Source organism: Ranitomeya imitator, chromosome 2 (genome assembly GCF_032444005.1).
Source record: "Ranitomeya imitator isolate aRanImi1 chromosome 2, aRanImi1.pri, whole genome shotgun sequence".
Taxonomy (NCBI): domain Eukaryota; kingdom Metazoa; phylum Chordata; class Amphibia; order Anura; family Dendrobatidae; genus Ranitomeya; species Ranitomeya imitator.
Window position 1 is genome coordinate 809,503,511 of NC_091283.1, and position 14,209 is coordinate 809,517,719.

General features: G+C 42.4%; 1 protein-coding gene across 1 annotated transcript in view; it reads right to left on the reverse strand.

The window, feature by feature from the left end:
- Window positions 1–14,209, reverse strand: part of LOC138665887 (opsin-VA-like) — an 88,568-nt gene that overhangs the window by 54,451 nt on the left and 19,908 nt on the right. Inside the window, exon 2 of the mRNA XM_069753830.1 lies at window positions 10,613–10,823. Coding sequence (XP_069609931.1) covers window positions 10,613–10,823 — 211 coding nt within the window. The remainder of the gene's footprint in view (window positions 1–10,612; window positions 10,824–14,209) is intronic.

The window sequence follows — 14,209 nt, forward strand, 5'->3', positions numbered from 1 at the left end:
GCTCAGCAAGTCAAGATTGTAATATCTTTCCTGCGGGGTGACCCTCAGAATTGGGCATTTGCATTGGCACCAGGGGATCCTGCGTTGCTCAATGTGGATGCGTTTTTTCTGGCATTGGGTTTGCTCTATGAGGAACCTAACCTAGAGATTCAGGCTGAAAAAGCTTTATTGGCTCTCTCTCAGGGGCAAGATGAAGCAGAGATATATTGTCAGAAATTTCGGAAGTGGTCGGTGCTTACTCAGTGGAATGAGTGCGCTCTGGCTGCAAGATTCAGAGATGGCCTTTCTGAGGCCATTAAAGATGTTATGGTGGGGTTCCCTGCGCCTACAGGTCTGAATGAGTCTATGACTATGGCTATTCAGATTGATCGGCGTTTACGGGAGCGCAAACCTGTGCACCATTTGGCGGTGTCTTCTGAACATTCACCTGAGACAATGCAATGTGATAGAATTCAGTCCAGAAGTGAACGGCAAAACTATAGGCGGAAAAATGGGTTGTGTTTTTATTGTGGTGATTCAGCTCATGTTATATCAGCATGCTCTAAACGCACAAAAAAGGTTGATAAGTCTGTTGCCATTAGTACTTTACAGTCTAAGTTCATTCTGTCTGTGACTCTGATTTGTTCATTATCAGCCATTTCCGTCGATGCCTATGTGGATTCAGGCGCTGCCCTGAGTCTTATGGATTGGTCATTTGCCAACCGCTGTGGGTTTAGTCTGGAGCCTCTGGAAGTCCCTATTCCTTTGAAAGGAATTGACTCTACACCTTTGGCTATGAATAAACCTCAGTACTGGACACACGTGACCATGCGTATGACTCCCGTTCATCAGGAGGTGATGCGCTTCCTGGTACTGTATAATTTACATGATGTCTTAGTGCTTGGTCTGCCATGGTTACAAACTCATAACCCAGTCTTGGACTGGAAAACATTAAAATCTACTCCCTAATTATGTCTAGGTCACCCTTGTGCCCAGGGCTGCCTTCAAGAATTTTGGTGCCCCATACTGGCAAAATTTTCGGGGCCCCCTTGAGACTCCACCCAGGCTCCACCCCAGCTCCTCCTCCACCTCTCGAACCATCCACAGTCCCACCGCCCTCTCTTGGAAAAACTCCAGTTCTGCACCACATCCTCACCAGTCACACATTTACAGTTTGCATCACCACATACATAGCCAGCAGCTTTTGTTTTGGCCAAAAGATTTTTTAATCCACCACCATGACAAGGTAGACACTTTTGGCCGGACTCTACTCTACTGTAACTTAGTAAATATTTGTTAAAATATTCAATACAATTTAGATACATTTTTATTTATTTTTCAATTTTTAAAATGACCAATAATATCACAAACAAGGAACAAATACCGCCACACCATGTCCAGACACCATATTACCAACACATAGTGACCTATAACACCACAAATAAGGGACAAATACTACCACACCATGACCAGACCACATAATAACACCCCAGTGACCGAATAATAGCAAACACAAGGAACAAATACTGCTACACCAGGACCAGATCACATATTACCACAATATAGTGATCGAATACTACAATACTGATCATTAATAAAAAAAACACAATACTAATATCACCATCACCATAAATGCCATTATACACTATACACAGGAGATCTGTACTTCATAGGCAGTGTCTGTGCACAGGTAATAGTGATCACCAGGGACATTATACACAGGAGCTCTGTATATAGTGTATAGTGTACAGGTAATACAGTGATCACCAGTGACATTATACACAGGAGCTCTGTGTATACTATCAGTGTACAGGTAATACAGTGATCACCAGTGACATTATACACAGGAGCTCTGTATATAGTATACAGTGTATAGTGTCAGTGTACAGGTAACACACTGACTCACTGGTCACATCTCTAGTTGAAGTCCTTTGTCTTTGCTTTTCATCTGCATCCGCGCACACCGCCATCACTTCTTCTAGCCAGGAGTCGTCTCTATAGAAAATAACAGTTATCTAGAGCACATTCCCCAATTTTTCATCAACCTCCACACTACACCAAATGTGGAAAATAAGCAACTGTGTCGCCCTGCACAGTAACAGGACATCGCCTCCCCAACACTGAAAAAAATCATATCCTCAAAAATAATATCTTTTCATTAGCCCCAACAGTTATAATGTCCCACATTCTGGTTGCAACGTGTCCTCCTATTCTTACTCATGTCTCTCCATACTTCCCCCATGTCTCTCCATATTGCCCCCAGTCATCCATAATAGCATAATGTACCCCATAGTCATATATAATATAATGCACCCTCATAGCAGTGTAATGCACCCCATAGCAGTATAATGCATCCATAGTAAAATGCAGCAGCCCGATAGTATAATGCAGCAGTCCCATAATATAATGCAGGAGCCGCATAGGGATATAATGCACCCCAATGCCCCATAGTATAATGCAGCAGCCTCATAGGGATATAATGCACCATAATGCCCCATAGTATAATGCAGCAGACTCATAGGGATATAATGCACCCCACAGTATATTGCACCCCACAGTCTAATGCACCCCACAGTCTAATGCACCCCACAGTATATTGCACCCCACAGTATATTGCACCCCACAGTCTAATGCACCCCATAGTATAATGCAGCAGCCTCATAGAGCTATAATGCACCTCAATGCCCCATAGTATAATGCAGCAGCCTCATAGGGATATAATGCACCCCACAGTATAATGCATCTCATAGTATAATGCAGCAGCCTCATAGGGATATAATGCACCCCAATGCCCCATAGTATAATGCAGCAGCCTCATAGGGATATAATGCACCCCACAGTATATTCCATCTCATAATATAATGCAGCAGCCTCATAGGGTTATAATGCATCTCATAGTATAATGCATCTCATAGTATAATGCAGCAGCCTCATAGGGATATAATGCACCTCAATGCCCCATAGTATAATGCAGCAGCCTCATAGGGATATAATGCACCCCACAGTATAATGCATCTCATAGTATAATGCAGCAGCCTCATAGGGATATAATGCACCCCAATGCCCCATAGTATAATGCAGCAGCCTCATAGGGATATAATGCACCCCACAGTATATTCCATCTCATAGTATAATGCAGCAGCCTCAAAGGGATATAATGCACCCCAATGCCACATAGTATAATGCAACAGCCTCATAGGGATATAATGCACCCCACAGTATAATGCATCTCATAGTATAATGCAGCAGCCTCATAGGGATATAATGCACCCCACAGTATAATCCATCTCATAGTATAATGCAGCAGCCTCATAGGGTTATAATGCATCTCATAGTATAATGCAGCAGCCTCATAGGGATATAATGCACCACAATGCCCCATAGTATAATGCAGCAGCCTCATAGGGATATAATGCACCCCACAGTATAATGCATCTCATAGTATAATGCAGCAGCCTCATAGGGATATAATGCATCTCATAGTATAATGCAGCACCCTCATAGGGATATAATGCACCCCAATGCCCCATAGTATAATGCAGCAGCCTCATATGGATATAATGCACCCCACAGTATAATGCACCTCAAAGTGTAATGCAGCAGCCTCATACGGATATAATGCACCTAATAGTATAATGCAGCAGCCTCATAGGGATATAATGCACCTAATAGTATAATGCAGCAGCCTGATAGGGATATAATGTACCCCAATGTCCGATAGTATAATGCAGCACCCTCATTGGGATATAATGCACCCCACAGTATAATGCACCTCATAGTATAATGCAGCAGCCTCATAGGGATATAATGCACCTCATAGTATAATGCAGCAGCCTCATTGGGATATAATGCACCACAATGCCCCACAGTATAATGCAGCAGCCTCATAGGGATATACTACACCACAATGCCCCATAGTATAATGCAGCAGCCTCATAGGGATATAATGCACCACAATGCCCCATAGTATAATGCATCCCCTTTTCCTTCCTCCCCCATAGTTGCATAGTATGCCCCATACCGCGGTTTTAAAAATAAAAAAGATTTTCCTTACCTGGCCGAACTCCATGTTATGATCTGGTGGCCTTGGAGCAGCATGAGACGTACTCTGGAGAAGGTGGCCCCTGTACTGACCGCAAACCCTGAACCTAGCAGCACAACTAGAAGTAGCCGTGGGGGGTACCTAACACTCCCTAGACCCCTCGACACAGCCTAAGATCTAACTACCCCTAAAGACAGAAACAGGAAACCTATCTTGCCTCAGAGAAAATCCCCAAAGGACAGATAGCCCCCCACAAATATTGACTGTGAGAGGAGAGGGAAAAAACATGCGCAGACATGAAATCAGGATTTAGCATAGGAAGCCATACTAGCTAAATAGAAAGAATAGAACAGAGTACTATGCGGTCAGTATTAAAATACTAGAAAATATCCACCACAGAAAATACAAAACACCACATCTGACTAAAGACATGGAGGGTATATCTGCATCTCCAGAGACACAGCAAGGCTGCAAAAAATACTTCACAGACAAAGCTGGACAAGACAAAACATGAAAATGCGCAGAACTATAAGGTCCACAGCAGGTGGACAGCAAAAACAAAGCCAGGACTTATCTTTGAAGAAAAGCACAGCGAACAGGGGAGACCAGAAGGGATGTGAATCCTCCAAAAACAATGGACAACTGGCAGGGACTGAAGAGTCCTGCAAAGCTATATGCCCCAGTCAGTTTTGCAATTAGTAGATACACCTGTCCAATCCTGCAGTCCAGGCACAACTGCATTACCCTCTACAACCACCGGAGGGAGCCCAAAATCTGAATTCACAACAGCTCCAGCACTGTCCTCCTCTCCGATTCGACTGAAGCTCGCGGCGTCATTCTGGCGTATGACAGTGACGTCATAAGTCAGCGACATGCGTACTGACGTCAGCTGCTGGCCTGTGATTGGCTGGCGGCTGTTAAGTGTTACCATGCGGGAGAAATCTCCTTCACGGCAACAGATTTTTACTGACCGTGCGTCGGAGGACTCAAGGTCAGTTACTGAGCGGCAGCATGCTGCCACTCGGGCCTGGTGAGCAGAACAGAGGAGGGCCTGCTCCGGACTCCCTTTGTTCATCGGGCCCCTTACGCCAGTAAGGGCAGTAATGCCCTGATGGCGGCCCAGCTTGTGCCACTAAAACAATTCTGTGCCATCGACGCATGGACTCCTTAAGACGTCTGAAGGTGTCTTATCATATCTGATGTGAAGATGTTAGCAACAGAACATTTAAGTTAAGTTGTGAGGTTGGGACCCCAGGGATTGAACTTGTTTCTCCAGCACCCCATAGAGGTTCGATGCTTTTAATTTTGGGGGAGGGAATTTGAAGACCAAATTACTGTTTCCTTAAAAGGGATGGAGCACGTTTGGTAGAGCAGCTACTATCCATTGCATACTTGGAACACCCCATAAGACCTGCCTTTTTTAGTGATACTCTGACCCCAATTAGCACAAATTGGGCCATGTCAAAGAGGTTAATATTCACTTGCTACTTAATGTATCCCACTCCTTGACAGGTGTCATTATAATGAAATATTCACTGGTATTCACGTCACCCGTCAGTGGTTTTAAAGATATGATTGATGTATATCATCACGTTGCTCATTAAAAGAGATTGAAGTGCATTGGCTATTACAATATAGTTGCTCTATACACGATGGGTAACTTTTTCCAGGGTTCTGGCAGAACTTTTTCTCAATTATTAATTACCAGTTCCTCCTGTTCTAGCAGCTCCTGTAGGGAGGGTATTTTAAGACTTGGTTCTTAATATTTATGGCTACACATGGCCTCCTGACACTAATTATCTCCCCTGATGATAGCAGACGCTTTGTCACACAGTTTCCATGATGGTCATCTATGATGTAATTCCAGTATTATTACCAGTTCACAAAGTTAAAAAAAATTACATTTATGACAGAAAAATCTACGGAGCTGTAAAACTCTATTTTTTTTTTAACTAATTTGTGTCAATATACAGTGTAAGTCAGATGTTAGCCAAGCATTGTTGGAGGGATAATGAAGAAAGGGTCACCTTCCGCTTACATGCTGTGCCTACAGCTGGCCACAGGCAGTAAATAGTCATAGACATGAATAGTTGATTTGACTTGTAACTATCAGCACCAACGTCTCTATTAACATGCTCGTTAAATTTGGGTGAATGAGATTTCTGTTTAATGGCACACTATTTACAGAAAATGCTGAAAAATATATATATTTAAGCAAATCCTCTTTTCATTTACTTTCATTCTCTTTTGTCTCATATTTGTCTTTCCCACACTCAGGAGCGCTCACTCGGCCGAGAGTTCCTGTGTTCTCTGTAAGAAAGCCGTTGACCGCCATCTTTGCCAGTGGCTTTTCTCCGGGAAAACAAGGTGATTTCCAGTCCAAAATTAGACATACTTGATCGACATCTCTCCCGACGATCAGTTGTTCAGCACCCCCCATATACATTAACGCGGCAAACAAACATCTTAATATTGGCGGGTTCGGCCAACATTAGCCTAATGGGTATTCGGGGCCTTTAAGAACATGTGATGCTGTTTCTGGAATTGTTGACAGCCCGTTAAAGATTTTCAAAGCTTATCAGGCATATTAAAGTTATACAGTGCCAATTATAAACTGGTTATTCTGAATTTTGAACCATATGTATAAAATGCTGATGATGAATGGGACACTACATAAAAACAAATGAAATTAGGATAGGTTTTCTCAACCAGGGATTTTTCAAATCCTGTGAGATATGAAACAATTGTAGGATTCTTAATGAGATACATTTTTTTGCAGGTCATTCCTCTATAACATAAATATTGGGAATACATCAGAAATAGAAATAAGTGAGCAAGGGTTGTCTAAGACAGAAATGGTTAGGAGGACACACAGATGGACCAAAAAATCACCAATAAATTCAAAATAAAACCAATAATAAACGAGTTATAAGTTGCGTTACAGTGAGTGGTGCTCTGTGAAAAAAAGTGAAAAACCACTATTTACAAGGAAAAAGCAAACCCAACCGATATATGGACAACCAGAAAAACACCAAGCAGAAAGACGAAGGATAAAAATCGGAAACGCGCGTCGGGGTGCGCTATTATGGGACATGGCAGACCCAGAAAGGTAGTTATTGTGTATCTCCCATTTTTTTGCACTTGGCACTTTTTATTTGGATCGTACTTTTTGCTGTGTCACAGTACACTAATTGCAGAGTTGCACATTGCACCATTGCACTTTACACTGCTATGTGGATATTATGTGGATACGGTATATATTTTTCGTATTTTGATACACTTTACTTTATGAGTTATTTTAATCCACATTATTTAGTTCAAAAGTTGCACCCCCTTTTGTTTTAATACACTTGTTATTTATGGGAAGCACTACTTCTTTTTATATATAAACTGGGTCAGCCATTACCACTAATTTATTGAACAACAATATGTATTACTTTTTAGTCCTGTTGTGCGCACAAATGTTTTCTTTTTATTTGGCCAATTATATATAATAAAGGCATTTTTATACCTACTTTCTGCTTGGTGTTTTTCTGGTTGTCCATAGTTCGGTTGGGTTTGCTTTTTCCTAAGACAGAAATGGGTCACTTATAGACAGTGGTCTTTTGGTCCGTCCTAAACATTGGTTGAAACTGGCACCCTAAAAGTGTATCTGTCATTTTACTGAACTTTTCAGAATAAATTGTCGTGTGTACATGAGGAATAATATAATCGTTATATGTCTTAACCCATTCGCGGAAATTGACGGTAAAATAAACATCAGCCCTTGCTTTGTGCAGCACCGTCGTTTCTCTACGGTCATCAGCAGTCTCGGACTGGCCAATAGGAGAACAGGGGAATCCCCCCGGTGAACCCCTGTGCAGGTTTTGGCCCCCAACCCCACTGTATGGGCAGTACTTGGCATAATTCATTTGATTCGCTTTGTACAGAAAAAAACAACATCTCATCATTCATTAACCAAACTTCCCAGTTTATTATTATATAGAGATATAGGTAAATTTGTGAACGAGGGTAGTGTATAATTTGTATGCAGGTGAAAAGTCCCCCCTCCCAAGTCAATGTTACTAGTGGGCTCTTGGCACATCAGTCCGACACTGGTCTGAGGTCTTGTAGCGCTCAGGATGCCCAGCGCTGTGATTCCGCTGCAGAGCGATAACTTTGATTTGCAACATCATGGGGACCAGATTGGCTCAGGTCCCAATAATGTCAACCCCGTGTTATCTTCTAGATGCCTCGATCAATAGCGATCTCGCCATTTAGAAGTTTGTGAGAAGGGGTGGCTCCTTCTCTCACCCCTACAGCACGCCTGCGACAAGCCCCACAGCGTGCCTAAACCACAGTCAGTGTCCACATGTTTGGCATTTCTGTAACAATAAGAGCTTGCTTAAATTATGGGGTGCGTATCTCCAGAAGCAAGAGCTGGGCACACTGTATGGGCACTGCAACATACTGAGCTCTACAATGTACAAGTACTGCAATGTACTGGGCTCTACAATGGTAGATTTGTAATTTTCATTAAGCAACATCCATTGCTGCTTGTTTCTGGAAAACACCCACGGAGTCAAAATTGTCACTACACCTGTAGATAAATTCCTAGAGGGGTGCAATCTCCAAAATGGGGTCGCTTGAGGGGGTATTCTGCTCTTCTGGCACTTTGTGGCTCTGTATACGGAGTCTGCAAACAATTCTACGAAAATTTGTTCTCCAACAATCAAATAGTGCTCCTTCCCTCCCGAGATTCGCCTTGTGGCCAAAAAAGTACTGTACATCCACATATTGGGTATTTCCACATTCAGCTGAAATTGTGTAACAAATTTGGTGCCAATTTTGGTGAAAATGTGAGAGTTAAAAATACTCTTTACTCCCCTAGATGTATTTTTCGAGAGTTCTAGTTTCCAAAATGTGTTAATTTGTGGGGTTTTCTGTTTTGACATGTCAGGGGCTCTTCAAATGTGACATGGCATCCGTCACCTATTCCAGTCAAAATGGCATACCTTCCAAGCCGTTCCATGCACCCAAACAGAAGTTTTCAACCATATATGAGGTCTCGACATATTCAGGAGAAATTGCATCATACATTTACCACTGTTACCATTGTAAAAATAAAAAATTTGGGGCTAAAGCAACATTTTTGTAGGACAAATTAGATTTTTTTTATTTTCACGACTCAACGTTATAAAATTCTCTGAAGCACCTGAGGGTTCAAGGTGCTCATCGCACTTCTAGAAAAATTCCTGGGGGGTTGTAGCTTCCAAAATGGGGTCACTTGTGGAGGTTTTCTACTGTTTAGGTATATCTGCTGCAGAGGGCTGTGTAGTTCCTCCATTAAGCCCTGCCCACTGCCACACCTCTTCCATTCAGCTCCGCCTACGTCGGCATGCGTCCTGCGTACCTATCTTTAACATTGGGTACGCAGGCCATGCAAATGTATGCGGATGCCTCCGCATGCATCGTTTTGATGCTGCGCCGACAGCAACAAAATGCAACATGTTGCGTTTGGTGCAGTTCGGCGCAGCATCAAAACGACGCATGCGGAGGCATCCACATACATTCGCATGGCTTGCGTACCCAATGTTAAAGATAGGTACGCAGGACGCATGCCGACGTAGGCGGAGCTGAATGGAAGAGTTGCGGCAGTGGGCGGGCTTAATGGAGGAAGTACGAGGAAATACGCAGCCCTCCACAGCTCGAAATTCCGATATTTGCACAAATCAATGCAAAAATTATCAACTTAACTTCTCCATCAAGCTGAAGTACAATATGTAAAAAAAAACAGCCTCAAAATCACTGGGGTATATTGAAGCTTTCCAGAGTTAGTGACACTGGTCAGAATTGAAAAAATTGGCGTGGTCAGGAAGGTGAAAACAAGCTTTGGCGCAAAAGGGTTAAATTCTGTATTTTTTGTCTTACCAGATCCTTATCCGCAGCCTCTATTATTAATTTTCTGTTGTCTCTGAGCTAGTTATGGAGACTAGCTGCTATGATGTGTCCCATACACAGCAGACACAAGGATTCCTGATCTCCTGTCTCTGTGTAAATAATGTTCAGAAGGAGCAGTGACATAGAAGACATTATACAGCAGTATTGAGCAGTGCAGCTGTAAATCCAGCATTGAGGTAAGATAAACATTAAATATTTACTAAAATACAGTAGTAGTAGCAGCAGCATCTGGGTGTCTTTCTACTGCTGTCCTTGACACTGTTCCTCGGTTCTCCTCCCTGCTACCATCTGAATAGACTTCAAATGGCAGTTGTAATTTGATCCTTCAGCTAGTTAGAAGTCTGTCTTGTCTTGACTTAAATGGAAAGGTTTTTGGCTGTTTTTCAGAGTAAAAGTTGAGCTTAGGAATCAAGGGAAGGAGAAGTGGCTAATAAGTGGAGAAAGAAGGCGTTTTCTCCAATAAGATGTACTGCAAAGTCTTTTATATTGACTTACACTTTTGATTTACGCAAATTTTCTTGAAACCTTGCATAACTTTGCATAAATCGTATTGAGCACAACTCATTGTAGCAGATATATTTACAGTGAAAAAAGTTCTTTAGTCTCCTATTATGTGTTTAAAAAAAAAAGAAAAAAAGAAAAGTATCTTACCAGTTGGGTTCACAAGTGGTTCCAATTTTACTTGTTGTGTAGCTACTCCATCCCATGGTTGGAGGAATTGTCCAAATAAAAGAGAAAAACCATACAAATATGATACCAATGGCTGAATGTTTCCCACGAAGACGAAGATTTCCTAGCGGACGGCAAATCACGACATATCTCTCAAAGGCCAAGATCGACAAGGACCACAAAGCTACAATCCCTGAAAAGTAAGAGAGAAATGTGAGAGATTCAAAATCTTCACAATCAATGAGGGTTCTGAATAGCATTTATTGATCTTCAATATGATACCCCATACATTTTTATTCTATTTTTTTGATAGGAGGGATGAAGAAAAAAAAGCAATTTTGACATTACTTTTATGTATTTATTTTACGGTACGGGATTAATGATCTGTTTTAGAATATGGATCAGTTAGATTATGGTTATTCAATTTTTACCCTTTTTGAAACATGTAAAGCGAACCTGTCATCAGGATTTTGCCAAGTAAACTACAGGCACTGTCAGTTTTCCACGGCTGCACTGATTAAAATGATACCTGGGTGAAGAAATCCGTCTTGTGGTTCTTGTGTAATCAGTGTTAGCAGTTCTCAGGTAATGTTATGCCCGTGCTCCAGGGCAGGACTGTAGGCAGAGTGTTATCTTGTGCCCGCCACGACAGCTGAAGTGAAGCAGTGTCTTGTATAAAGTTTTGAGTGGCCGTATTCCACTCAATCAGTCCCACCACCTGGTGCAGAGTGACCAGATCCCCTTGCCCCACCCAAACGTGAATGGCTGCTGGTAGAGCCCTCACCAGCCGGTCGACCACCACCCTCTCTATTGTATGGGGCGGGATTAAGGTCTAAAGTTGGAGCCATTTTTTTACCATCAGCAGTAAGTCATATGCCTGAGACCTGGTGGGACGAGAATCCGCAAAGGATCGCTGGTACACCTGCTGAGCCCGCACATAGGTATTAATCCCCAGTCTGGCAAGGATTTCACCTCTCAGCTTCTCATAGTCCAGTGCATCGTCCCGACTGAGGTCCAGGTAGGCCTTCTGGGCATCTCCCGTCAGGAAGTGGGCCACCACTTCAGCCCACTGGGTCATCGGCAAGCTCTCCCGCGCATTCAAACATGGTGAGAAAGGCCTCCATATCATCCTCAGGACTAGGGTTGAGCGAAACGGGTCGTTCATTTTCAAAAGTCGCCGACTTTTGGCAAAGTCGGGTTTCATGAAACCCGATCCGACCCCTGTGCGGGGTCGGCCATGCGGTACGCGACTTTCGCGCCAAAGTCGCGTTTCAATGACGCGAAAAGCGCCATTTCTCAGCCAATGAAGGTAAACGCAGAGTGTGGGCAGCGTGATGACATAGGTCCTGGTCCCCACCATCTTAGAGAAGGGCATTGCAGTGATTGGCTTGCTGTCCGCGGCGTCACAGGGGCTATAAAGGGGCGTTCCCGCCGACCGCCATGTTACTGCTGCTGATCTGAGCTTAGGGAGAGGTTGCTGCCGCTTCGTCAGAAGCAGGGATAGCGTTAGGCAGGGTCCATTAACCACCAAACCGCTTGTGCTGTAGCGATTTCCACTGCCCAACACCACCTTCGGTGTGCAGGGACAGTGGAAGCTACATTTTTTTTTTTTTTCCCCCTCAGCGCTGTAGCTCATTGGGCTGCCCTAGAAGGCTCCCTGATAGCTGCATTGCTGTGTGTACGCCGCTGTGCAAACCAACTGCTTTTTTCAAAGCACAAATCCTCTTGTTCCTTCCTTTCTGCACAGCTATCTTTTTGGTTTGTACACACTTTTTATTTAATTTGTGCATCAGTCCACTCCTTATTGCTGCCTGCCATACCTGGCTGAGATTACTGCAGGGAGATAGTAATTGAAGGACACTCCCTGTTTTTTTTTTTTTTTTTGTGGGAGATTAAGATTGACATTTCTGCTAGAGTGCCATCCCTGTCTGTGTCATCTCTCACTCAGTGGGCCATAGAAAGCCTATTTATTTTTTTGCTTGATTTGGGTTATAAAATCTACCTGAAAAAATCACTACATCAATCAGTGGGAGAAAAATATTGGCCTCAGGGCTTGTGTGCCACTCTTGACTCCTGTCTGCATCATCACTCACTCAGTGGGCCATAGAAAGCCTATTTATTTTTTTGCTTGATTTTGGTTCTAAAATCTACCTGAAAAAATCACTACATCAATCAGTGGGAGAAAAATATTGGCCTCAGGGCTTGTGTGCCACTCCTGACTCCTGTGTGCATCATCACTCACTCAGTGGGCCATAGAAAGCCCATTTTTTTTTTTTTTTTGCTTTATTTGGGTTCTAAATTCTACCTGAAAAAATCAATAAATCAATCAGTGGGAGATTAATATTGGCCTTTGGGCTTGTGTGCCAGTCCTAAGCGTGCCATCTCTCTCTCTCAGATAGTGGGCCATAGAAAGCCTATTTATTTTATTTTTTTTTATTGGGTTTATAAATTTTCCCTGGAAAAAAAAAAAAAAGTGGGAGATTAATATTGGCCTCTGGGCTTGTGTGCCAGTCCTGAGCGTGCCATCTCTCTCACAAATAGTGGGCCATAGAAAGCCTATTTATTTTATTTTTTTTGGTTTTATAAATTCTCCCTTAAAAAAAAAAGGGAGATTAATATTGGCCTTTGGGCTTGTGTGCCAGTCCTAAGCGTGCCATCTCTCTCTGTCTCTCAGATAGTGGGCCATAGAAAGCCTATTTATTATTTTTTTTACTGGGTTTATAAATTTTCCCTGGAACAAAAAAAAAAAAGTGGGAGATAAATATTGGCCTCTGGGCTTGTGTGCCACTCCTGACTCCTGTGTGCGTCATCTCTCACTCAGTGGGCCATAGAAAGCCTTTTTTTGTTTTATTTGTTTTCTAAATTCTCCCTGAAAAAATCATTTTATTTTATTTGGTTTCTAAATTCTTCCTGAAAAAATCATTTTATTCTATTTTTTTTTTTCCTAAAGTCTCCCTGAAAAAACAAAACAAAAAACAAATCAGTGGGAGATTAATATTGCCCTTTCTGCTTGTGTGCCAGTCTTGACTCCTGGGTGTGCCATCTCTCTCTCTCTCTCCAATTGTGGGCCATAGAAAGCCTATTATTTTTTTAGCTTGATTTGGGTTCCAAAATCTACCTGAAAAAATCACTACATCAATCAGTGGGAGATAAATATTGGCCTCTGGGCTTGTGTGCCACTCCTGACTCCTGTGTGCGTCATCTCTCACTCAGTGGGCCATAGAAAGCCTTTTTTTGTTTTATTTGTTTTCTAAATTCTCCCTGAAAAAATCATTTTATTTTCTTTGGTTTCTAAATTCTTCCTGAAAAAATCATTTTATTCTATTTTTTTTTCCTAAAGTCTCCCTGAAAAAAAACAAAAAAAAAACAAATCAGTGGGAGATTAATATTGCCCTTTCTGCTTGTGTGCCAGTCTTGACTCCTGGATGTGCCATCTCTCTCTCTCTCTCCAATTGTGGGCCATAGAAAGCCTATTATTTTTTTTAGCTTGATTTGGGTTCCAAAATCTACCTGAAAAAAATCACTACATCAATCAGTGGGAGATAAATATTGGCCTCTGGGCTTGTGTGCCACTCCTGA